The 25761-nt window shown below is 50.7% G+C and overlaps 2 protein-coding genes across 3 annotated transcripts in view; one reads left to right on the plus strand and one right to left on the minus strand.

Moving 5' to 3' along the window:
* Positions 1-1323: 1323 nt before the first annotated feature.
* Positions 1324-8100, minus strand: SFXN2 (sideroflexin 2). 2 transcript variants are annotated; one of them, XM_048311925.1, is made up of 12 exons: positions 8075-8100; positions 6711-6883; positions 6235-6405; positions 5232-5330; positions 5004-5079; positions 4841-4926; positions 4092-4152; positions 3954-4020; positions 3385-3434; positions 3078-3127; positions 2794-2841; positions 1324-2401 (listed from the first exon to the last, which is right to left on the minus strand). In XM_048311925.1, the coding sequence occupies exons 2-12, from the start codon at positions 6869-6871 to the stop codon at positions 2302-2304; spliced, it is 969 nt and encodes a 322-aa protein (XP_048167882.1). In that variant the 5' UTR covers positions 6872-6883; positions 8075-8100; the 3' UTR covers positions 1324-2301. The 2 variants fall into 2 exon arrangements, with proteins under 2 accessions (XP_048167882.1, XP_048167883.1); XM_048311926.1 differs by lacking the exon at positions 8075-8100 and adding an exon at positions 7621-7980.
* Positions 8101-8230: 130 nt separating this feature from the next.
* The window catches only part of ARL3 (ADP ribosylation factor like GTPase 3), a 30648-nt gene continuing 13117 nt past the window's right edge, over positions 8231-25761 (plus strand). The window contains exons 1-4 of the mRNA XM_048310951.1: positions 8231-8328; positions 18602-18745; positions 19870-19986; positions 24088-24138. Coding sequence (XP_048166908.1) covers positions 8326-8328; positions 18602-18745; positions 19870-19986; positions 24088-24138 — 315 coding nt within the window. The 5' untranslated portion in view covers positions 8231-8325. The remainder of the gene's footprint in view (positions 8329-18601; positions 18746-19869; positions 19987-24087; positions 24139-25761) is intronic.

Genomic DNA, 25761 nt, shown 5'->3' on the forward strand with positions numbered 1-25761 from the left:
TTAACAAGAGATCTAATAATGTCCAGGGAACAGATAGACAAGTTTGGACATGTTTTCCTACTTTCAGCTCCACTATTAATTGTTTCAGAGCTCTGTTTTAGCTTTCTAGCAGTAGCTACATGTGGTTGGAGACATTGTCCCTTGCCTGTTGCAGCTTTGGCAGAAGGAAACCTGCTGTGGATACATCTTGGCACTTCAAGAGGTACCTTTTGGGTTTGGCTGCTCTCCCTGAAGGAGCAGAGTGGTTAATGTGTCTCTACTCAGGCATGTGGCTGATGCGAGAATGCTGCTGCCCCAGAGATCTGACAGGGATCCCTGACTGGAGGGAGGAGCAGGGATCATCCACTGGGCCATGGTGCTCTCGGAGCAGCCACGTCATGTGGCTTTTTAGAAACAGGTTTGTCCCACCAAGGGATGTTCATCAGCAAGCAGAGAGCCTGGATGCAGCTGGTTAAAAGCAGCGGCTTTAGTCCAGGATTTGGGCTCCTTTCTCTCCCAAACTAGGCTGCAGCACACTCAAGCTGGTCTTCTTTGGAGTGGGAGAAGCCTCATGGCAGACCCAAGATAGCATCATGAAACTCTGACTGGCCATGAAGATAAACAGCACCCATTGGTGTAGGAAGGGTCACCCAGAGTCATCCTCCTGAGGCCCACAAGAGGATGAGTGTCACTGGGAGCACAGCACAATCACCTTTTGTCACTTGCCCTGGGACTCTGCAGCCCCACAAACCTCTTGAGGAAGGCTACCATTGAATGCCCAAGAGTTTCAGAGCTCATGCCATCCCTTACACTCTTCCTCCTTCTCCTGGCCCCTTTGCTCACCCTCACCCTGATGATTGGTCAGTCACAAAGCCCACACCTTTCCCTTCCAAGGCAAGCTTGAGATCCACACAGCAGCCCAACCCAGAGACACACAGAGATCAGCCAGAAGCACAACCCACAGCTGTTTTTTGAAAATCACCGCATTTATTTTTCAACCTTCCTCTGTCGTTTGCAGTGCTGCTATTCAGAAGCCTGAGTTAATGCCTTGACAGCTCTGTGACAATAAAGAGAGAAGCTACTGGAGAGGGTTCAGTGGAGGGCCAAAAAGATGATGAGGGATTTGGAGCATGTCTTATGAGGAGAGACTGTGGCAGCCAGGCCTGTTCAGTCTGGAGAAAAGAAGACTGAGAGGGATCTCATCAATGCACATAAATGTCTCAGAGGCAGGTGCCAAGAACACAGTGCCAGCCTCTTTTCAGCGGTGCCCAGCGATAGGACAAGGAGCAATGGCCATAAACTAAACCACGAGAAGTTCCACCTCAACATGAGGAAGAAATTCTTTACACTGAGGGTGGCAAAGCACTGCAACAGGCTGCCCAGGCAGGTTGTGGAGTCTCCCTCTCTGGAGATACTCAAAATTCACCTGGATACATTCCTGTGTAACCTGCTCTAGTGACCCTGCCTTGGCAGGGGGTCTGGAATAGATGACCTCCAGAGGTCCTTCCAACCCTAACAGTTCCGTGATTTCTGTGTCTTCCCCACATCAAAAGGGGCACAGAGACAATTGTCCTGTAAAGCCGCAGTTTCATGGTTCTAGGTGGGGACCAGAGATGTAGGACAAGGGTGACAGCTACCTCTTGTGCTCAGAGGAATGAAAAAATTAGAGCTTAAAACAATTAGCTATTTCTTCCTGGGTTGTGGCAATCACAGAGTGAATAGAACCTGAACCTGAGAGCAAGGAAGGCACAGTCCAAGCATTGGCCTCTGGACTTTGGGATGGTCACTCTCACGGTACAGACAGAACAGGTCCCTTCACACCTGCCAAGACATGATCTAGCTCTTGGGAAGAGGCTACTGTGGTGATTAAAGGCAGGAATGTGGTTTGGTTGCTGGTACCATGGCAGGATACCTGCTTTTGGAGGTAGAACTGTGCTCTGAGCCCCAAGGGAGAGAGCCTCATGCCTCATGGGGCCAAACCAATGAGGCCCAGACAGGCTGGGCAGATCCTCGTGTGCAGGGTCAAAGGAAGGCACAGGAAGTGCAGGCATCCCTCAGGGCAAGAGGGACATGGGAAGGCTGGGACGTGGCCAGCAGCAGATGGGGGTGGCTCAGGACAAGCCGAAGTGCTGCAAGCTGGACATGGAGAGTCAGATCCTGCTTCTACAGTGGAAGAAGGCTGCAGAGAAGGTGTTGGGTGGGGGAGCAGATCTGGGCTGGACTGTCCTGGGCTGGACTGTGCCTCTGACCCTGCTCAGGGGACATGGGATTGGTGGTGGCAGGAGGCCAGAGGGGTGCGATGGCTCCTGAGGTAGTCTCCATTCACAGTCCTTTGTTAAAATAGACATATGGTACTTTGTCCCCGTGCTTGGCCACAATGCTGTCACGCAGCTCCAGCTCAAGGTCAGCCAGTGCAAGAGAGCTGTGGGGAGAGGGGATACACACTGAGAGCCATGATTCTCCTCCCCAACCACCAGTCAAGCCACCCTCCCTCCCTATTGCCATTTGAGGTCATCTGCAGTCCCTGGGATCTTGCAGGCTCATGGCAAGACCCACAACCCTTCCCTCCCAGGGCTGGAAGGCAGAGAGCTGCCCATGGAGCTGGCTGTCCTGATACTCCCAGCACAGAGCTCACAGAGCAGGGGAGGCACATGCTCTCCTGCTGCCCTGGGCACCAGCATGTACAGGCAGGCGCTGCCTCGGGTTGAAGGGTGGGTGCCCATCATGCTTCTCCTGGGATGGGCTGAGAAGAACTAGGGGAGGAGGAAGGCTCCTGAGATCCCATGAAGGAGGAAGAAGCAGTGGAACAGGTACCATTGCTGTGGGAAGAGGGCACAGGCTGCTGGCACCATGAAGAGGAGGCTGCGGGACAAAGAGCAGAGCATTAGTCTTGGGATCACAGCCTGTTTGCCCTCCAGCCACAGGGGTTTTAGCCCAAGAGGTGCTGCTCACACCCCATGACTCCCAATAACTGAGGAAAGCCCAAGCTGAAATGTAAGCAGCTTTGCAATCCCTTCTGGGAAAGAGGTATTTTTTCAAGCATCTCTTTGGAGCCATACTCCAGGCACTCACAGGCAATTGAGCAGTGAGATACTTACAAGCCCCCACAGAGCAGCACCTGCAGAGGCCCATGGAGAACCCGGATCCGCTGCAAGAGAAGAGCCAGGAATGAGTCCCTGGCCTCACCAGAAGACCCAGTCACAGCGTGAGAAGACTTCTCCCCTCAATAGCGCTGAATGCCCAACACCTCTGGTGTGCACCAAACCCTGCCACCCTCCCATAGCCTCTCCATGTCCCTTCAGTGACTCAAGTAGGGAGCAAAGCAAGCCGGGCTCTGCAACTCCCCATTTGATCCCCAGCATACCAGCAGCTGGGAACCCACTGGCAGGAGAAACGTGTACTCACCTGCATGAAGGTGAATTTCTCCAGTCGCTCCATGACAATGGGCAAAATAACTAGGTACAGAGAGCAAAGGTCAGCCCAGATCCCAGAACAGCTATCCTCTAGCCAGCCTGCAGGGCTGTCCCAGCAGGACCATCCATGTAGAGGCCATGGCAGCAGCTAGTTGTGCTGGGGGCCACTGGGTGTTTGCTGACAGCAGGGACCTGACACAAGACCCCCAAACATCCATCATCCAGGCAGCATAGTCTGTGCTCCTCATGCTCCCATCTCTCCTGCTGGGTTTGCAGCATTTCAAGGGTCTCAGGAGCAGAGGGGATGCCAGGCTGCAGGATGAGGAGCTGGGGCCAGAGAGCACGAGATGCATCCTTGAGGGGCCAAACTGCCATAGGAGCACCCCCTGTGTCCCGGGTTGTGGTTTGGCACAAAGGGGCTGGGGGCGTGGGGGCCTCTGATGGGAATGGCAGGATGAGGAGAGCAAATGCCATCTGGGATGCAGGGACACCCTCACTCTTCATCATGAGGGAAACTGAAGCAGGGGAGTTCAGTTGTGCACCCTCCTGCCCCGCACTCACTCATGCCCGGTGCTGCCATGGTGATCCTGGAGAGCACAACCTGTGCGATGCCCTTCACTGCCGCCCTCTGCAAGCAAAAGCAGTAGGTGAGCCCCAGCAGAGACATGCCCCAACCCACATCCCCATCCCCAGACTCACCCTGGAGCGGCCAAGCTCATTGTTGTTCTCATCTGTCACTGTGATCCCGTTGATGATCTCCCTGAAGGGGACAGGCAGTCGTGAGCGGAGGACAGGGTGGCCGGGAAAGCGTGAGGACACAGCAACGGGGTGATGGGGTGCCAGGGGAGTCCTTCGTGCTGTGCTGGCGCAGCATCCCCGGATGGCCCCATGGCACGGGGCTCCACCACCCCGGGGCACTGCGGTCCCCAGCCCAGCCGATGCTGCCATCTTCAGGGCACAGCTGCCAGCAGGATCTGGCCGTGCTAGGGACAGACACTGCTTGGGACACGCAGCTGAGCCAGGGGACATTCCCTCACAGAGCACCCGAGCTCCTTGTGCTGTGACTTGTGGGGGACCCCGAGCAGCAGACACAGGTCACCACAAGGACCCAACCTGGGGTGTCCCAGCACCAGGATATCGTGGACTGGGGTTCTCCCATGACATGCAGGAGATCTTTGGGTCTGAGGGATCTTCCAGCACAGATCCCAGAACGGCTATCCTCAGCCAAAAATCCCCTCCTGCTCCAGGTAGAGGCTGAGCCATCCCACCCAGCATCCTCCACCACAGGCACAGCATTGCAAATGCACAGACCCCAGTTCACCTCCCTCCAGCTCCCAGGATGGGAATCCAAGGCAGGGAGCCCAGGCAGCCCAGAAGCCCGGCTGCCACCAGCTTGCGTTTGGAGGGACCTGGGTCCCTCAAGCGCCCAGGACACGTGTGACACTTACTGTTGCCGCATCATGGGGATATTGACACAGTTGGCAGCAGCCACAGCTGCAAAGGGGACCCAGCGGGCCAGCAAGGGGGGAGCTCGCTGCAGGAAACAGGCTGGCATCAGCATGAGAGAGCAGGATGTGCCCAGCTGCCTCACCTGGCCCTGGCCTGGCATACCTTGGTGTAGAGGTTGAGTCCCACTGCAGTGGCCAGGGCTGCACCGGTGGCTGTGACATAAGCCACCCCGATTTGCCTGGACAGCGATTTCAAAGAAGGGAGAGAACAGAAACACCAACTCTGACTCAGCCCTGTTCCTTCTGTGCCCAAAACACGGCATAAGGAGTCTTTACAGGGCATCCAGGGGTGCATCAAATAGACACACTCCATCCTGTGGGGTCCGCTCACCTCAGAGAGATGGGGGAGGCAGCGTTGCGGTTGGTGTAGTTGACAAAGGCATTAAATGACTGGTTCACCCACTGCCAGAAAACCACGGCAGGCACCGTCCTGCAGAGGGAAGGGACCGGGAGAGCACCCGAGGGCTGTCAGGGATGCCAGGCCTGTGCCCATTGCCAGGCTTGGCAGGGAGACAGCCAAGATGCCTGCAATCCACTCATCATGGTGTCTCCAAAGGAAAGCTGAGGAACTGTGGCAAAGTCACAAACCAGTGGGAGAGCTGGGAAGTGATCCCAGCAGTTCTGGTTGCCCTGGGGAGCATAGGAAGGGGGGCGCCCAGTCCTGCAAGGCACTTGGGCAGGGGTGGGAGACACAGCTCTCAGCTGGGTGGCAACCATCCTCTGCTGGACTGAGATAAGCCTTTGTCAAAGCAAGCAGCAAGGAGGGAACACATGGAGACAGAAACGGCTCTGGGGGATGAGGGTGCCTGGGTTTCTACTGGTGTCTCAGGGACACTGACGTGGGGCAGGAAGGGACACAGGGAGATGTGGGTCTGAGCAAGCTCTGGGATGCAGGAGGGTGGAGAAGGGAAATGCAGGGAGGTGTCAGCAGGGGCTGGGGATGCTGAAGCAGCCTGGCCTGGCGGCACATTTGATCCTCGGTTCCAAAGACTGCTATGGGCCACAGACCAAGAGCACGAGCCAAGTAGGATTTGGTTGTATTAATCATTACAGGGGCTCTGGGAAGAGCTCAGGGTGAGGTGAGACCATCCCCAACCATGCCAGGGACCAAGGGAATCTGTGATGCTTCTACTACAAGCTGGGTGCTGGGGACAGAGCCCAGAGACATGGGGCTTGACCACAGGACACAGCCAAGCACAGCAGCCATGGGCATGCCTTGGCCAGCACCCAGCCCCAGAGGAGGCAGACTGGCCATGTTCTGGCCACTGGCGACCTCGAGAGGGGCTGGGGGCTGTCAGGGCTGTGTCCCCAGCATGGTGTACCCAGGAGCTCACCGATAGAACTGGAGCATGCAGCCAGTGATGGCCATGCCCCCCGGCACCTGGAAGGACATCCTCCCAATGAAGTTCATCTTCTCACCGCTGTCAGGGTGGAAGGCTGAGTCGTACAGCTTCTTGGCATAGAGCAGCTGCTCCTGGCTGCTTCCTGGCGGCACCACCCCGGCCCTGCAAGCCCAAAGCCCATCAGGGGAAGCTGCACAGACCCGCCAGCACCTGGCACTGCCGAGGCAGAGCGCGCTGGGCACCACATGAAAGGCAGGGGAAACATCTCCTGAGGAGGATGCATGTCACAGCTTGAGGCTCCTGGGATAAGCCTGGGAACCCCCCACAAAACTACCTCCAAAAGATGTTACATCACAGTGTACCTGATTGGGAATGACTGCCTCCATCCCCCTGCAACACTGCACAGTGGTTGGGATGGCCATGAACACAGGCATGGCACTTGCTCCAGCTGCACCCCTGCCCCTCACCTGCAGCCCTCCACCAGGGCCTTGGCCCGGTCCAGCTCCTCCTCCGGCACCAGCACTGTCCGAGGGTCGGTGATGTTGAGGAAATGCTTCAGGCGCCCCACGAACGTGCTCTGGTCCCAGCGTGGGGAGTCGATGTTGAAGCCAAGGGGAATGGTGGCCATTTTGCTGTGAGTCTGGGCAGGGGGAAAAAGCCACTCAGCAGGATCCTGCCTTGCTTGCTCATTGAGTGCAGGCCTGCCACGGCCACAGGAGCAGTCAACTGGGTGAGAGCCGTGGCAGGTTTATGTTTAACAGGACAATTGGACTTTCAGCAGCCCTAAGCCCAGGAGGCCCCTGCACTCCTGCTGTCAGCCGAACACTGCAGTGAGGCTGCTCCTCCACACATCACCCTTCTTCCCTGCGGTCCCCCCACTTGTGCTGCACCCCACAGCACCTGGCACCCCCTCCTTGGGGTGGGATGGTGCTGCACAGCACTGTAGGGCCCAGCTCACCCCTCCACAAGGCTGCCCTCCAGGCACTCCCACAGGGGCACTGCACTGCAACCCCCGTGTGTGCAGAGCACAGCACCCCCACACTGTGCTGTGTCCCCCATGGCACCGTCCTGCACATCCCTCTGATGCCGCTCTGCACTGCCATGGCATTGCCCTGTGTGCTCCCTGGGGTGCTGCACCACATGCCCACTGTTGCACAGCACAGAACCACAGAATGTATTAGTCTGGAAAATACTTCTGAGATCATCTGAGTCCAACCTATGACCAAACATCACCATGTCAACTACAGCATGGCAGCAAGTGCCATGTTCAGTCTTTCCTTAAACACCTCCAGGGATTGTGACTCCACCACCTCCCTCGGCAGTCCTTTCCAATGTCTAATCACCCCTTTGGTAAAGAAATTCTTACTAACGTCCAACCTGAACCTCCCCTGGCACAGCTTCAGACTATATCCTCTCGTCCTGTCGCTGGTTGCCTGGGAGAAGCAGCCCACTCTCACCTAGCTACAACCTCGTTTCAAAGGTAGTTGTAGACAGCAATAAGGTCCCCCTGAGCCTTTTCTCCAGGTTAAACACTCTTAAACACGCCCAGCTCCCTCAGCCACTCCTCATAAGACTTGAGCTCCAGACCCTTCACCAATTTCCTTGCCATTCTCTGGAAGGCATAGCACAGCTCAGCACACCCCCAGGCTCAGTTCAGCACACCCCAGGCTCGGCCCGGCATGGTACAGCCCCAGCACACCTCCGGCACGGCACGGCACGGCACGGCACGGCCCGGCACGGCTCGGCACGGCTCGGCACGGCCCGGCCCGGCACGGCTCGGCGCACCCCCGCCCCAGCCCTGCCCGTCCCGTCGCGTCCCCACGTGCCCCACCTGCGCTGCCAGGCCCCTCTCCCGCCTCCCGCCCACGTGTCCCTCACCCGCCCCCGCGCTCCGGGGCGTGGCCGCCCCCAGCCAATCACAGAGCCCCGAGCGGCCGCGCCCACCGCCCCCGGCAGGGCCGCCCCGTACGCATGCACGGCTGGGGGCGGGGCCGCCGCTGGCTCCTCCCCCCGGCGCGGGCACGTCGGCGCGCGGGGCGGGTGTGACGCAGTTGCCCATGGTAACCCCGGGCCGCGCCGAGGATGGTGAGCGGGGCGGGGGCGAGCGGGGCCGGGGCGGGGGCGAGCGGGGCCGGGGGGTGCCTGAGGTTGCGGATGATCCCCCCGCGGAGCGTGGGGTGATGGGGGCCGGAGGGTCTGTCGGGCCCGGCCGGGCTCATGGCAGGCACGGGCAGGCCTCGGGCCATGAGGGGGGGTGCCAAGGCGATGGAACCAAGAGGACGGAGCCAGGCTCTGCTCGGTGCTCTCTGGCAGTAGGACAGGAGGTAACGGGCAGAAACTGATGCACGGGAAGTTCCACCTGAATACGGGGAATTTGCTGTGCGAGTGACTACGCACTGGAACAGATTGCCCGGAAAGTTTGTGGAGTCTCCCTCACTGGAGATATTCCAGAACCATTTGGACACGATCCTGTGCCATGTGCTCAAGGGGGACCCTGCCTGAGCAGGAGGTTGGACCAGATGATTGACTGGGGTGCTCTGCAGCCTGACCCATCCTGTGATGAGTCTCCCACCCAGGGACTCTGGCGGGCCTGGGGTGTGAGTGCCCACCTGGGGCGTCCAGTCCGGTGTGGGGGCCTGGGGCTGTGCAGCTTGGGGGCACCCATACAACGGGATGAGAACTGTGTAAGTTTGGGGCCTCCAGCCATGGAAGACCCTGGCTGGGGTTGGGGCCCTGGCAGGACAAAGACGTTATGGGGGACACAAAAAAGGGGGTTGAGTCCCAAAAAAAGGCAACAGAACTGGTGAAGGGCCTGGTGCACAAGTCCTATGAGGAGTGGCTGAGGGAGCTGGGAGTGTTTAGTCTGAAGAAGAAGAAACTCAGGGGTGACCTTATCACTCTCCAGCTACCTGAAAGGAGGTTGTAGACAGGTGAGGATCAGCCTCTTCTCCCAGGTAGAAGTGACCCAAGTGACCGGACAGGAGGAAATAGCCTCAAGCTGTGCGAGGGGAGGCTCAGATTGGACATTAGGAAGAACTTCTTCACAGAAAGGGTGATTAGACGTTGTAAAGAACTGCCCAGGGAAGTGGTGGAGTCACCATCCCCAGAGGTGTTTAGGGAAAGATTGGAAAGACTGGACGAGGCACTTGGTGCCGTGCTCTAGTTGACATGGTGGTGTTTGGTCATAGGTTGGACTTAATGATCTCAGAGGTCTTTTCCAATCTAATTGATTTTGTGATTCTGTGTATTGGGTCTAGGCAGAGGCTGAGAGGCTTGAGGATGCTACGAGGGGGTCTTTGTTAGAATGGAATCAGTGTGCCTGGAGTTGATTCAGTCAAGGTGTGGAAGGTGTGGTGGAGGGGTGGGTGCTTGGGAGGGCTGGGGAGCAGGATGGCAGTGGCCTGAGAAGGGAAGGAGAAATGGAAGAGTCTTGCAAGGATGGAAGGTAGTGTTCAGAGATTGACTGTGAAGAGTCTGGGAGCAGTTGCGACTCCAAAGGGACACTGGACAACCCAGCCGAGGTGGGAAGAGGCCACCCTGGGACTTGATCCTGGCTATAGGAATTGAGGGAGCTAGAAGAGAGCTTGCTGAGGTGGAAGGGCTGGTTTTTGATACACAGCCTTAGAAGGGGAGTTCAGTCATGGCAGAGAGAGCCTGGATGAAGGGGTTGGGTGTTCAGAGATGGCCAGGACTGAGACAAAGTGCTCAGGGGCTGAAAGGAAACTGCCGGTTGGGTGGGATGGACAGTCTGGTGAGTCACTGGGAAAACCCAGTCAGTGCTTGGCTGGCTAGGATAGTTTGCTGGGATGTTGTGTGCTCTGGGGTTTTCTGCCATGGGCTGGCGAGATGAGGGACAGTCTGGGTCAAAAAGAAGAAATAAGAATAAACTGTGGGAAAGACTGGAAGTGGAGTTTTGATGCTGATGAGAGAAAGAAAGATCCCAGGGAGAAAAAATGTGTTGGAGGAGAGAAATGAATTGTTTGAGAGGTAGCAGTGTGGATTGAAGGAAGAAACTGGGGTCTTGGGTGAAGGGCAATGCTAGGAGACAGGTGAGATGATGAGGGTATGGTGCAATCTGAATTGAGGTTGAAGGAAGCATCGGATGATGGACCAGAGTCATCCAGGTGTTGGAAACAATTTGGGTTTAGATGCCAGAGTAGTTGGGGTGGGACAAGTGGGATGCTGGTAAAGTACAAGGAGGATTGGAAGGAGGGGTTAGAACTATGGGTGAGGGGTGGTGAGAGTGAGCTGCCGTGGATGTGGAGCCACCCCTGAGAATGCTGCATGAAGAGAGAGCACAAGGAGAAGAAAATAGCAATGGGAAAGGCGCTTTCCCAAGGGCAAAACTTTGTTTTGTCCAGGAGCCCTCTGGACACAAGCTGGATTCATGCACGTGGAGGGATTCATGCATGGGAAGAGGTGTAAACAAGAGCACCAAAGGCAGCTTCTCATCTTCACTGGGTTAATTCTGGCTGCATCCCTACCTGCTGGGCCACAGAGAAAGAGATTGAGATAAGGCCTGTGGGATCTGCTCTATTTTAGATGAGTTGGTGATGGGGCATGTCACACCAGGCACCAAAGCCATCACAGGATGGACATCTGCTGTAAAGATGAGGGCAGCTGCCTCCAGCAGTGCAGTGCTTTGTGGGACACATTTGGCCTGCAGCTGCCAAATCTGCTCTTCTGCCTTATGATGTCCTGATAAACTGGTGTAGTCTGGGATCTGGCTGCTCTTATGCAGGCGCTTTGTGTGCGGAGAGGGCGGACTGGGTGTTCTTCAGTTTTCATGTTATTTGATACAACATTTTACTGCCTCTTTGTCTATTTTCAATTTCTTGGAGTTGTTTTTTGAATTGTAGCCTCTCAGGCAGGGTGGGTGGCACTTTGGGGTGCCTGGTGGGCTGGCCGGACTGGGCAGGGGATTGGAGAGCGATGCACTCTCTCTCTAGATTCTCAACTTTTCACTAAAACGGAATAATCATTTGTGGTAGAAACTCTGAAACAGCAGCAAATATATCCAAAGCAGCTATGGCAGCCTGGGGGTGTGGGTCAGCAGTCAGAAATGATCCAGACAGCTTCATGTAACAATTTACTGCTTGTCATCTGAGCCGTGGTAGCTGCCCGTTCCTGCCATATCCTGATTGCGCTGGGAACTGCTTAAACTCCCCTCAACGACTGCTTGCTCCAACTCCAGTGATAAGAGGGTTAATGCTGAGGTTTAAATTATTTCAGTGTTCATCCAAGTGAGTAAGTACAGAGGGGAAGTGTCTCCTTCTGCAGAGCATACCAGCATTTCTCACAGCTGTGGGGCAGGGGTGGTGGAAGGTCATAGTTGGAGCATGGAGGGAAGGACGAGCCATAAAACTGCAAAGCATGAGAGATGTGTAGTGCTGAAGTCTTTGGCACCGTTAAGCGGCATCTGCAGTGGGCACATGTCAAGGACGAAGGGAGGCTGCTACATGAAAGGATATGCTGCTTTCCAAAGTTTAGGAAATGCTGTGTGAAGCAGAGCTTGTGGTTTTCTCGTCACTGTAATAACAATCTTTACCAAGAGAGATGGTATGCTATCCATAGATGCTGGGGCCAGAGGATGGCCAGTGTTTTTCTAAAAGCATTGATTGAAGATGACATCATTGCGTCAAAACCAGATTTGTCAGAGTGTGGCCCCATTTTACAGTTGAGGAAACTGAGTCACAGAGTGTCTAGCTGACATTAGGCACATCTGGTGGAGCGGATAAAATACCAGCATAGCTAAATACATAGGCATCTTTCTTCTAGTCCTGACCTCATGTTTCTAGGAAAACCAGCATCTATGTCTTGCCTGCTCTAGGTGTACCTCATACCCAGAAATTCTTTCTTTTGTCCCTTGTTCCTTGGCAGTAAGGCTCTATTTAAAATGGTCCCATAAAAAAAAAAAAATGCTTTCAAGGGTTATAAGTGTCTCACTACTTTAGGTTTCAGTACAGTTCAATGTCATGTTTTTTGGTTTATTTTACTGATTGCTGAGGGATTGATACAAGAAACCACCTGCAGATAGGAGAGCATACCAGTCACTGGCCAAGACTTTGAGGTTCTGAAACCAGACAGAGACTGCTGACATTGTCCAGTGCTGGGCATTGGCTCTTCTCTGCACAGGGCAAAATACTTCCTTCAAACCTGCTGAAACCAGAGGAGTTTGATTTTAATTATGAAAAGAGGATTCATGCTGGTATTGGTTTATGTATCAAACTGGAAAGTGCTGTGTGACCTCTTTGACAGAAAACTGTATTAGTAGGTTTGAGCTGGAAAAACTCTGTAGGTGACTCGACTCCATTAAATTTTGGATTTCAATGCAGGAAAGAAAGTCTGCATTGAATGACACCATATGGTGGAGACATGCACCAAGCAAATGATTTTTTGGGAGTTTTGCCAGAGTAAGAAGTATTGAATAAACTGTGCTCAATAGATTAATTTACTTCGGCTGTATTTTGAAAAAGACTGGATGATTTTATGACCATTAGTGACATTTGCAGTTCTGCAGCCGAAGATAAAGGTAATCAGACGTCATTCTTCAGGGCACCAGCTAATCAGTGCAGTTGTGAGGAAGGACTCCCCTCCTCCAGCTCTGTGTGTGCAGGATTGCACCCTGGATGACAAATGTAGCCTCATATATCCACTGCGCAAGGCAGGATATTTGGCTCAACTAAGCCCCTTGTCCTTCCCTGTGTCAGCTTCTCCTGTGTGACTTTCTGAAATCGTCATGTGTACCCTCTGTCTTCAACTTACTCTTTAAAAATCGTGAACTGCTACCATATTGCTTAATTAAAAGTAAATAAATTGGTGCCCAAAGCTGTGCTAGGTGCTGTGCTGGCACAGCATGGAGGTGCTCCCATGCCATGGAAATATGGTCTCTCTGGGGTGAGAGATAGCCAACTGATATGAATAAGGAGAATCCAAGACAGGTTTGAACTTGACATGTTTGCTGCCTAAACCTCATCAAGGATTGTAGGTGTGGCAGAGAAGGAATTAGCAGAAGAATCATGGGCTGGTTTTATGGATATTTTGTGAAGTTTCTCCCACGGTTGTAGGAAAGGCACAGAAGTTTGAGAATCGAGCTTAGCAGTGCTGGGGAGCTGTGGGGAGACAGGTGCTGTCACCTCAATGGCAAATGTGCTAGGCTGAGTATTGAGGATAAAGACAAGTTACTTGTGATTGCAGCAGTGGGGAAGATGGCATCTCTGCAGGGGTGTAGAGATGGGGGGACGTGGTCGTAATGGCAGGCTGAGCTGCTGAGCTTTGTGGCTGTATTGCATCTTGGTGAAGTGATTTGATTCTACCTAAATATCCACATCTAGTAGATAAGCAATTGGTGGTGACTGAGGGTGGTTTTATTTTAAATTCATTATCTGAGCCTTGTGGCTAATAAAGTTAAACAGAATACATTTACTTCTCTTTCCTAATAAGAATCAACTGTGCTCTGCAGCAGCTTGTGGGCCATGCTTTTTATCCATGCCCCCTGTATCCAGCCCTCAGTACAAGGGAAAATTGTTCTTTCCATTATGGCTTTATATTGCCAATCTGATACAATATTTAAACAGATTATCTCAATGCTCTGTTTGTCCCAAACCAATTTTTGCTTTGGCCTATAAAGTGAATCTTCCTTTCAGTGGCTTCTGTGGTACAGGATGTAGTTACATGCATCAACTAGTTCAAAAGATCCATATACAGCGTGGATTTAAAGCTGAATAAACCCACAAAACCCTTAGATAGGACTATAAATGTCACTGTATTTTTATATATGTCTGATTTTTTTTTTTTTTTTGAGAGAGAGAATAGGATTACTGCATGCAGCTATAATTGAAAGTCCTTTGATAATTTGGTGGGTATTTTAAACCTAGGAATGATATTCTTTCATAAAACCACACATCCCTGTTTTCTGAAGGATGCTAATAAGATGGTTAGCTTTGCTTTCATGCTTGATGTGTTTATGAGTGCTCTTGCCCATTTAGTTGCCTCGCCGAATTTAATGCCCCACTCTGATTTCATAATAATTGTCAGGAGTCTCTTTTTCTTACTGTATGTCCCCGCTCACTGTCTGGAAAATGCAGTCTCCTCATTGCTGACCCCATCAGTCTGTCTCCTCATGGTGCTTGTAAAGAAAACCCTCTCCACCAAGGACAAAGATGTTTTTAAACAAGCCAATCTGATATAAGACATAGTTTGCTTAACCCAGAGGTGACCAAGAAGCGGTTGCTGGCTGACTGTGCCCAGCCTTGAGTTGCTCTGTCTGGCTGCCCTTCTCCAAAGGCTGCACACGCTGCCGTGCTGTGCTGTTCATTATCTGAGCAGCATCTGCAGTTCCCTTCTCTGTTACAGATGCCGCAGTCTGCTTAGTTTTGTGCAGCTGACATGCTGCCCTTACACTCTTGTGAGGCGTCTCTGCGGCTCCTCAGCCAGCTCACATCTACCCTGGCCTGCTCGAGACTTGTCCTGCTTCTCACCCTGGACACTCCAGTGAGCGAGTGCCACTGGCCTGGCTGCCGTGCAGGCATCCCGGGAATCCTCCCTTCTCACTACTGGCTAAGTCCCAGCACGAGACATTTGTTACCTGCCCTGCTTCAAAAATGTGCTCCTCCTCTGTTGCTTCTGTGCATCTCCTTTGCACCAGATCTTCTCATTTCATGGCTTTCTACCTGACATCTCCCATCAATGACAAGGCATTGCTTTCAGACTCTCCTCAGCCTGTTAGTTTCAGCATTGTGTTTGCCAGCAGAGGAGTGCTTGTCCATCAGTGTGTGTGCAACAGGGGCTGCTTGTCCCACATAGTGGTGGCATGCAGCAGGGAACTCTGCTGAGTTATTTTTTCCAGTCTACTAAGCTGTCAGGAAATGCCTTCTGTCTTTCTAGCCAGTGTGCTCATAAGACCAATTAAAAAAATTAAAAAGAAAAAAATGATAAACCCATCTGAGCATGGCCTTCCTTAGTTTTAAATCTTTGCTAACTACAGGGAGAATGCTGGATTCACGTTTTAAACACGATTTACAAAATAGTAACAGTCGTAGGAACCAATACTATTATTTGGCTCTTGATTTAAGTTGTATATACGGACCATGTAACCTGTGCCGGCAGCTACTGAAATAAAGTCCACTTCTCTATGTTGGCTTGCTTGTCTTCCAGCCTTTTAAATCAGCTTACTTTATACCTTAGAGAATACTTTTATTTCTATATATATCTTCTCTTCTATTGGCTACCCCAGATAATCCTGTGATCAGCCATGCAGCAGTGTCACTTGAGTAGAATATGGAACGATGCTGATCGTTTTCTCATAGGCTGTCATACTAGCCCAGAAATAGCATCCATCTACAATGGGAGAAGCTCTATTAACATTTACAACTGTTCCTCTTCCCGACCCTTGAGAATTGCTCTGTGGTAGATAAGCAATACTTTGTAATACATTTCTTTGCGCTCCGTATTTTGGAGTTGAATTCTGAAATATAAAGGCACCTAATCCTGATCTGCTCTGGGATACACTGCTCTGCTCTTAGCAAGTGGTGCTGTGAATAGGATTTAGCATTTCAACAGCTTCTTTTTTTAACTGTGAGCAATAAACTAAAATAATAGGGCCTGATTCAGAGCTCTCCAGAGTCGGCAGTAGTGCTTTGGCTGATGTACATTGGCTTTGGGTCAGGCCCATAAGAACGGGAAATTCAGTGTTTCCCTAGAAAGGAAGGAGAATGTGTGAATTTTAGAGTTCCTGCTCCTGTGGAGTCTGTCCACACTGAGCTGAAATCCACAGATTTACAAGCCAACAAACACAACTGTAAATTTGACGGCAGGTGAAAAGAAAATGTGTTGCTAGTCATGCAGTTAAAACTTGTGCTTTTTAATGATGTCAAGGGCACTTAGGACATGCATATAAGCAAGTAACCATTAGAGGTATTTTTGCTGCTGTTCCTTTTCTCTTCCCTCAGACGTGTGGAAGTGCAGACCATCACTGGGGCAGAACATGGGTTGGGCACTGTGGCCAGGGAGATGAACTATTGGGCTGGCAGGGCTTGCAGTGACTGGCTGCACTGAACACAACCCTTCAAATTCATTAGCCATGGGCCCATGGGTGAGAGCCAGCTGTGAGCATCTGGCCCTCAGGGCCCAGCACGTGGTGTTACAGGCCTGTACGCTTCAGCTAAAAGCTGTTTGGGGATTTACTGTGCCTGTGCCTGTACTGGGCAGCTGTGGCACCCTCTACCAAGCATAGCCCATTGCTAATTAACAGCTCTTGAGCAGGGCCTGGATTCCCAGTTTTTTACTTGCATATCACCTATTAAATAATAGAGCCTGATTCAGAGCTCTCCAAAGTCGGCAGTAGTGCTTTGGCTGATGTACACTGGCTTTGGGTCAGACCCATAAGAATGGGAAATTCACCGTTTCCCTAGAAAGGAAGGAATATCACCTATGAAATAGGTGATACCTTGAGCCTGCTTATTAGTCAGTAAGACTGCAGTTTTGCTGTTCCTTGCACAAGCTCTGAATTTTTGAACCTCAGCTTTCCTCAGTGCTTTTTAAAAGCACAGCAACAGTGGCAATCCTGCAGCTTTCTACAGATGTTTTTCAAACCCTGTTTTACTAAGTTCCTTCTCTTCTCCCTGTTTCTTACACATTACACATGTATTTTGAGCCGTGGTATTAAATTCTGGTAATTTAACAGAAACCAAATAAATTACTCTGAAATCTAAAAAGCTTACAGGGGTGAATTGGATGTCACATGCCTTTGAATCTCTGAGCGTTACTGAAAGCTTTAGCATCACGACCTGTAGTGCCGTGTCCTTTCCAAAGCACTCCCACCTGCGAGCAGTGAGGTGGGCAGTTGGAAGCGGCGTTTGCCGAGTGGCTGAGGCTGGGCTCTCCCAGAGTGGGCAGAAGGACACTGCTGGAGATGGGGGATGTGTTGCAGACAGTTGTACTGCGACATGCAGCTCTTTATCTTGAGGACAAGTTTCTGATTGCTGCGATCTGGAGGGGATCGGGAGCAACCTTCAAGGCTCAAATAGTCCTTGGCTCTCAGCAGGAATATTTAGAGGGTTTAGTTCCTCATAGCAACAAAGCACTTCAAGATATTTAACTGATTACACCCTTGCAGGTCGACAAGAAGCATTGTCTCCATTTTGCAGTTGGGAGAACAAAAAGGCTTGAGATATGGGCCCCATGGGCTCAGGTTTCTGCTGATATTTGAACTTTCTTCCTGGTTCTGGGTCTTAGTGGGCCTCAACAAGGGAATTGTCTGGGAGAGATGGAACAGGAATGCTGAGGGCTCCAGAAGGGGCTGTAAATGTATTTCTTTCCTATATTTTCTCAGGCAAATTAGTAGCAAGGGCACCTGTGTCCGCAGGCAGGGTCTCAGAGTACTGTGTGCTGCTTGGGCTTTGAGGAGGGATCCCTGACATGCAGGGACTGCAGAGCAGCGTGGCAGCGTGCCCAAAGACACCCAGGCATGCCTGGTGTCACAGCCTGCTCCTGTGCCCTTGGCTGCAACAGCCCCTCTCCTGCGGGGTGGGCTGGGCAGTGAGAGGCAGATGGAAGTTGGGTGATTTGCATCTCTTGGTTATGTGCCAGGATCCAGAATATTTTTCCAGCCATTTTACAGAGGTGCCGGTCTCTGACTGGTGGCACTGACAGAAGCTTGGGTGTGCTTCTGTAAGGTGCGTGGTTGTAAATGAGCTGACCTGCATATTCTGTTTCCTAATCCTGAGTGATACTGTCAGCTCAGAGAGCTGAGCCTGGCTAATGACTGGAATCCACTGTGCTTTTCTTAGCGAGGATGTGTGGTGATCTGAGATAGTTGTTAAGTGCTACATCCTGAGAATCAGAACTGCACGTGCCTCATGGGTCCAGCACGTTTTAGACAGATAAACGGGGTTTGAGATGACCAGGGAGTTACTGTGAAAAGAGCCAATGTCAGGTACATAGTAACCTGCAGTTAACTAGGAGGCAGATCAAATTCATGGGTTTTTCCCTCTGATAAAGGTAATGAAGAGCTTGCAAGGACTTGGTCTGCAGCTTCTGCACAGGGTATGCATAGGCACTGTCTCTCTGGCACAGGGAATGTCAAACAGCTGTGTGACAAGAGCAGTGTAGCCAGCGGGGCACCCTGCTGTGTGACATTTGTGCTGTCTGAGACCTTGTTGATGCTCTGAGATGGAAGAAAATAGGGGCAAAGGGAGGAGTAGGAAATTAAATGGGAATGGGGACTGCAGAAAGGTATTCAGGTGTCTTGGGACCCACCACCAGACAGAATCCATTTCAAGGGAGGAGAGCTTGACATAGTGGGGGGGCGAGAGTTGGGGTGGGGAAATAACAGCTATGATCTCTCTTGTGGATTTAGGGTTTACTGTCAATCCTGCGCAAACTAAAAAGCACCCCAGACCAGGAGGTGAGAATCCTCCTCTTGGGACTGGATAATGCAGGCAAGACCACACTCCTGAAACAGCTGGCATCAGAGGACATCAGCCACATCACACCAACACAGGTGAGGAAGGCCTTTCCTTCTTGAGGCAGTTATTGTGGTCCCACCTGCCACCTTATACACTAGTGATTCATCAGAGTCTGTCAGTAAAAAAGGGAGCAACTGGAGCCTGGTGCACCATTAAGTTTGTGTCTTTTCTGCCTAAGACGAGGCTTCCTGAAGGAGCCAGAGAGCTTCGGGCCCGATCGGTCAGGTAGTGCAAAAGTGGATGAGTGCTGTGGAGTTCTGCAAAAGGCTTTTGGGTCATGCTAGGGTTGCATGGATGAGACTTTGTTCCTGTTGTCCTTGCCAAACAGGGGACACATAGAGTGGATGCTGCAGCATTGGGCAAACCCTTGTCTCTTTGCATCTTTCACCTAACCAGCTCCAAGGGTCCTGCATATAAAGTGCTCCCTTCCTAATATCTCTCATGCCCTTTTGTTGAGCTTTGGGGTTGAGGAGAGGGATGTCTCCCATCAGAAGCACTGCAGCATTGCTCCAGAGGAGGTTGCTAGAGAGCTATGGGAGATGCTTCCCCCCACCCTGTAGCTGCCTCCCAAAGCTCCCAGCCCTGGCACCCTAATTCCAAGCCTTGGTCCCCTGGGTGGTGTGGCAGCACGTTGCCAGCCCACGCCACATCCTGTTTTTCTACTTGAATGCACTTTCAGTTGGTGCTCTAATTGATGAAATGGACCCTTCAGACGTGCAGCTGTTGCTCTTTTAAGCCCAGCATTAGCTGTGTTGTGTCGAATTGAGCTGAGACCTCTGGCTTCATATTAGTTGTGACTGTCTACTCAGCTTTCACAAGCTCAATCCTGCTTCTCACAGTGCCCTTGTTTTCTCCTTATCTGTAGCTCTCCCACCTCTTCCTGCACCCACCCTGCTGAGCCCTCTCAGGGCACTAACTGCATCATATGTCTCCATAGCCATGACAGCATCAACCTTTGACCCAAGAACACTGACAAACTGATGGTTTGGCAGCTGCTTTCGCTGGTGCCTCTCCCACAGCTGATCCATCTTCGTGGCTACCCAGCCCATCTCACTGCACGTTGCAGGCATGGGATATATAAGGCGTTAATGTCTGGCTATGAACATGCTCCAGTCACTCAGGTTTATGCTCTATGTGGCTTTGTTTCTGCTCTTTCCAGGGCTTCAACATCAAAAGTGTACAGTCTCAAGGCTTCAAGCTGAACGTATGGGACATAGGCGGACAGAGGAAGATCAGACCATACTGGAGGAACTATTTTGAAAACACTGATATCCTTGTGAGTATTGGCTGCAGTTGAATGCTGTGTTCATGCAATGGCTTTCCAAGGTCTCAGCCAGAAATTCAGAAACAAGTAATGTAATGTCCCAGCCCTCAGCAACACCATTGCCATTGTAACAGGAGTTATTCTGGGCTAAATGGCAAAGTTGGTTGGGTGCAGTAAGAAAAATACAGTTATGTTTGCAGAAATCATTCAGTTGCATGTTTTTACTTTCACAGGATGGTGCTGTTTATAGCCAGTTCCTTTCCTCTCATCTCAGTCTCTTTCAAATGAAAGAACATTAATAACTTGTACTTTACCCATCTATAGCTCCTTTCACTGGGGACTCTGAGGGCCTGTCATGGGCATTAGTGACTTAAGCATCATGTGTAGAGGTAGGTCAGTATGGTGCCCTTGTTTTATAGGTGGGGAAACTGAGGCATAACAATTAAATGCTATGTCTGGCATCAGATAGGAAAGCGTCTGACTGAGGGACACAGAGACCTCTTGTCTTTTCTTTTGCTCCTTTAATCATAAGGCTGTCTTTTAATGGTTTTGACAACTTAGCTGTAATTACCTTACAGTTAGGTACAGATGACCACAATTATATTTACAGTGCAGGACCTTTGTTTTTCCATGCCAGAGCACATTGCCCTGGGATCCTCCAGGTGCTGTCTTGGCTAGTTTCAAAGATCACCTCTAGCATGCAGCCACATATGCCAGAATGAAGGCAGACGGGGGCTGCAGGCCTCTCCCTGCCCCAAGCAGTATTGCCTGTGGGAACAGAGAAAAGCCAAGGTCTGCAGGCTCCCATGGGAAAGTGGGAAGCTCTCTCAGAAAGATGCCATTCCTCCCTCCTGTCACACACATACTCAGTAATGTGTCAGGAGCTTCAGTGCACTTGCATGGAAGGATCAGTGCAACTAGGAACAGGAATCTCTACACCAAGGCTCGTGTCCAGTTACTGAAAGGCCTGGCTGTGCCTGCAGGCTTAGAAAGCATTGTCCAAATGAAGCTGTTATTTAAATGTGACTAATAAACCCTTGATACTCTCTTTTGCTAATCGTCCTTTTTGAGCCTTAATTTGGAATCTAAAGTTCGAGGGCAGCCACCACTGCATAAACCCAGTTGATTGCTTTTGCAAAGAGGAACTGTGAGGTTTTCCATGGGGTAAGATTTGGGTTTGAGAAATGAGCAGGACACAGATTGTGCTCCTCTGTGGCCACTGAGGACAGAGACATGGCATGGCTGTGAGGTGACTGTGCCCACTGAGCCCAAGCTCTGGCACTGTGTGTGGTGGGGAGGCAGTAAGTGTGCAGATCAAAGTCAGCCCTGCAAAGCAGCAGCGCTGGGATCTCTGCCTGCTGTGGCAGGTGCTCAGGCTGCAGAGGCTGTGCAGCCACAAAACAGTATCTGGAAGACTCTGCTGGCAAAGGCAATGAGCTACACTGGCCTGTGGGCTTCTACCCTTCCCAGAGTGTGCTGCATGGGAGGTGAAGAAATAAAGGTGAATTTGAAGACTGAAGGAGATGAAAGCAGTTGTTTTCCCTGCCCCTTTCACCTTAGTTAAAGCAATGTACGGAGAATCCTCTTCTTTTCATATGAGTAAGAAAATGGGTGGATAGAAGCAGAATCAGTTTGGGGGAAGCAGCAGTGCAAATTCAGAGAAATAACTGGTGCACAGATGGACTTGAGTTCCCCTAGCTGCTTCATGCTGACACCCAGTCCCAAAGAGGGAGATGTTGGCATGTTGGGGCAGTGCTTTGCTCTTTCCATACACACCAAAACTGGGATCATGTATATGCTGATGGATTGTTGTCTTCTGCCAGTCCTCACCCCCGTTTTAGCCAGTAATTTTACCCTCTGACAAACCTGGTGCAGATTGTGCATTTGTAAATTGAGCCAACTTATCCCTCATGCTATTTCTTCATCTAGTCCCACCACTTACAATTTCTGCCCAACCCATTTACTCCAGGTTGTTGTTTTGGCTTGCTTCTCAAAGGAGGTACCCAGCTTTACAGGAATTTCTTTCTCAAATCTCCATTCTCCAACATGGTGTTCAAACTGGCAAACTATGTTACCAAGCACCACAGCCAAAAACAGGCTCTTGTGTGGCCTTGGCCGTAGAAGGAAGTTGGAGATGAGATACACTACAGTTCCCAGGACCCCCTGCTTCTCTCTTCTCCTAAACAGTGTTGCATAAAACAGAAAGGACCCTCTAAAGAGTATTAAAAAGCAGGAAGGAATTACAAATTCAAATCCATGCAGGTGCCTTTGAATGAGAGCTTGGTCTTGCATCACACACCTGTGATATTTGGAAGCTTAATGCAGGCAAATAAGGTGTGGATATCTGGCTGATTGCATATTCAGACAGGCACCTGCAGCTATTTGGCACAGTGCTTGCTGGTTTGGAAGTAGGCACTCGGCACATACTTTACTTTCTCTGTGCTGTGCTTTTGTGGCTTTTGCCCCAAGCACTGCTGTCTCTAGTTCTCATCTTGCAAAACAGCTCCCTAGCGAGGAATGAGCAGTGCAGGAGAAAGCCCGGCTGGTTGGGACCCAGAGCTGTTCCTTTCCAGTTAGACAAGCACCGTAATATGGAAGGTGCTGCCTTTCAGTTCACAAGTAGCACTCGACCATTGCATTCACGTTTTGTGGACTTCCGCAGGGATGTCCTGAGGGAGGACAGATGACAGTCCAGCCTTGCCCCAGAACACAGCTGTCAGCCCTGCAGCTTCTTCCTTTCTTTTGGTCTGTGTTTCCTACCCCAAATGCACAGAGGTGGATGCTTGGTAGGGGCAGGGAGGACGTTTGTAGCTGATCCAGTATTAGTGCACGTGCATGGGATCACATTGCAGGGAGAGGCCTGTGTGTCACGCTGTGCCCACTGGGCTGGTCCCCATCACGTGGCACCGGGTGCGTGCTCTGCTGACGCATCCCCGCGCAGCTGTGTCCAGCCCTGCCGCGTGTCCCCCAGCCTCTGTCAGTGCACATCAGCCCCCAAGTGATCTGCAGAGCGGCTGGGAGGTTGCTGGGTTACTTCCTCAGGCCTGGCATACAGATTCTCCTGCTGCGTGTTTGGTCCCATTTCAAACAACTCAAATGCTGCTCATTAAGGGAGTGCCTATAGTTTAATAGATATTGCTGCTAGAGATCTTCCCTCCCCCTACTATTTGGTTGAAATTATGCTGGAAGCATGGAGTCTTATGCTGAGACTGCCTGCAAGGATACCATTTATCTTGATGGCGGGGTGCTGTGCTCATCTATTCCCTGAAAACCAGGCTGACACTTGCTCCCTGTAAGCCACCAAAGAGCATGCAGATGCCATGCTAGCAGCTTCAATCACTACTGATGGGGAATGGCAGCGACTGGAAGCAAAATGCTCAGTGTTTGTCACCAGTCCTGTCCCTGTCTGCTGTCCGAGCATCCTTCTTCAAAAACCTTCACGTATCAAGCAGTGAAAAAGGGATACCAGTCTACTCTTCCCTGCATATTATACTGAGATTCCCTGGTTTTTTTTAGATGGCAGCTGAAGATGGAGTCTTGCAGGCTGAATCCAGCCCTCATCCCCAACCACCCTCTCCAGGAGGCTGCAGTAGGATTGCCTGATGGAGATGAACTCAATGTCCCCAACACATTCATGTGTCCCCTGAGTGCCATTGTGTGCGTTGGTGGCTTATTGAGGAGGTGATGCTAGAGGGCAGCATGGCACAGTCACACCAGGCTGATGTTTGTACACTTTGCTGGGGTGAAAGGCTGTGTCTGGCTCCCCGGGTTTTGCCCTCCTATGCTCAGCTTCAGCTTGTAAGCTGGTCATTTGAAACAATACCAGCAGTCTCCTGTTGTCTTCAGATAATACATGCTGTGGAGATGGTGACAGCATCCCCAGCACTGCTGCCTGCTCCTTTCTGATTCTACCCACATGGCTGTCCACTCCCCCAGCTTTAAAAGAGGTGGTTCGTTTCCTTTCAGAACATCATGAAGTTTTGTCAACATTTGCTGCAAATAACAGCAAGGATCTTTGTGCTCAAAAGCATAATTAGTAGGTTCAGCTCACTTTAGCACATGCTAAGAGAGTTTTCTGGGAAGAGTAACTTTTCCTGTAATTTCTTTTTTCAGATCTATGTCATTGACAGTGCAGATAGGAAGAGGTTTGAAGAAACGGGTCAGGTAAGTTACTTGTGCCCAGCTTCCTTTGAAGTAACTCAGTGCTTCTGAGTGCCCCTTGCTCACAAAAGTTAGGAAGAGGATTTTGTTGTTTATGAAGGAAATTTGCATTTCAAGAGACTTGCCTTTCAACATCAATACAGATTATTTTGGTGGATCTGAAACAAGGAAAATAGGTAGCCTAATTCTGTTTAAATAGAACAGTGTTCATTAAAGTTATACAATAATAGCAAATGGAGCCTAATACTGAAAGCACAAACTTCTCTAAGTCCTTTAAACCTTGCCAAACCAAGACCCTGAGGAATCCTATTTTCTTATTTACAAAGCTGAAATGGAAATCATATTGACTTGATTGTCTTTTGGATGGAATTGAAAAAAAGCTAAGAACTTTCGAACTAGGACTGGCCAGAAAATATGATTTCCGTTTTGCAAAGTTTTGCTGTTTTGTAACATTTTTTGTGTTAGGTTGGAACAAAAATAGGACTTTTAAACTTTGTTTTGTAAAATTGAGAAAGTGACAGTGTCCCAAAATAGCTAGCAATAGGTTTACCCCACAGAAATGTAAATTAAAGCCTTCTGTTCTGCCTGATTTGAAGGAGACACTTGATCTTTTGCCTCTCAAGTCTCATGGACACACCCCAACAGCAGAACTGTTGGTTGTTCTAGGGGTGGGGGAGCCTTTCCCCTGCTGGAGCTATTACATTTTATATCAGTAATTAAATACTCATTGGGCAGAAGAGATGGAAAAGAAGCAGCAGCTTAGAGCACTTGCCTGAGTCAGGCAGAGTCAGCCTGGACCCCTCCTCATATTTCCGCAAACACTTTTGGTTTCAATAAATCAGCCGTGTCAGATGAAAGACCAATTTTGTTGAAAAATTCCCAGCCAGCTCTGTTTATAACTCCATCCTCTCGTCCTGGTTTCCACACCAAACATTGCTTTTGGGGGGTGGAGTTGTATTTCCACTGCAGTTTAGCATCTCCCCAACTGTACTTGTTTAATCCAGAAGCTTCTATTCAGTGGATAAAAGATGGCAGTATCTGAGAGTGTGAGAACTTTCCAGCTAAATAAGGAGGCCACAAAAATCTCCTATACTCATCTGTCTGCAATGCCAGCAGTCCCTACAGGTTCAAGTTCTGCTGAGTTTGTCATATGTTCCCATAGGGAAGTGACTTGAGACTGAGTGCTGGTTTCACATGAGACCATTGCACAACCCTAGACATGAAGTATTTCAGCCACCATTGATCCACTGCAGATTCAGATTTGAGCTATTCAAAAAAATCTTTTTGAGTCAACCTGTTTTGAATGAACAAATCCATTTTTTAAGATGCCACCCAATGCGTGCCACGCATATGGAGCCAAAATCCAGCTATTAAGGCTGATCTAGCTTGTCTTCAGCTAACCAATGCTTTCAAAAACATCAGCACTTTCCTGTGGGAGGGAGATTTCCATTTTGGGGGGTGGTGGGGGTGGGAAAGTCCTCTCCTGTTTAAATTGCAGTGATTAATACTTCAAACAACCTCTTGAAACTCATTATTAGCAAAGATATCAGGGCCAGTGTCAATGGTTGCTCAGGTACAAGTGCCAGTCAGGCAATAACTTAAGACAGATTCCTCATACTGCCAATT

This window comes from Corvus hawaiiensis, chromosome 8, assembly GCF_020740725.1.
Source record: "Corvus hawaiiensis isolate bCorHaw1 chromosome 8, bCorHaw1.pri.cur, whole genome shotgun sequence".
Classification (NCBI taxonomy): Eukaryota; Metazoa; Chordata; class Aves; order Passeriformes; family Corvidae; genus Corvus; species Corvus hawaiiensis.

Excerpts from the sequence above, each read along its gene's own strand:
- SFXN2 (XM_048311925.1), bottom strand. The coding sequence starts at position 6,871 with ATGGCCACCATTCCCCTTGGCTTCAACATCGACTCCCCACGCTGGGAC. Across the intron at positions 4,153-4,840 it reads ATCCCCATGATGCGGCAACA|GGAGATCATCAACGGGATCA; the intron begins GTAAGTGTCACA and ends TGTCCCCTTCAG. Across the intron at positions 4,021-4,091 it reads ATGAGCTTGGCCGCTCCAGG|AGGGCGGCAGTGAAGGGCAT; the intron begins GTGAGTCTGGGG and ends TTTTGCTTGCAG.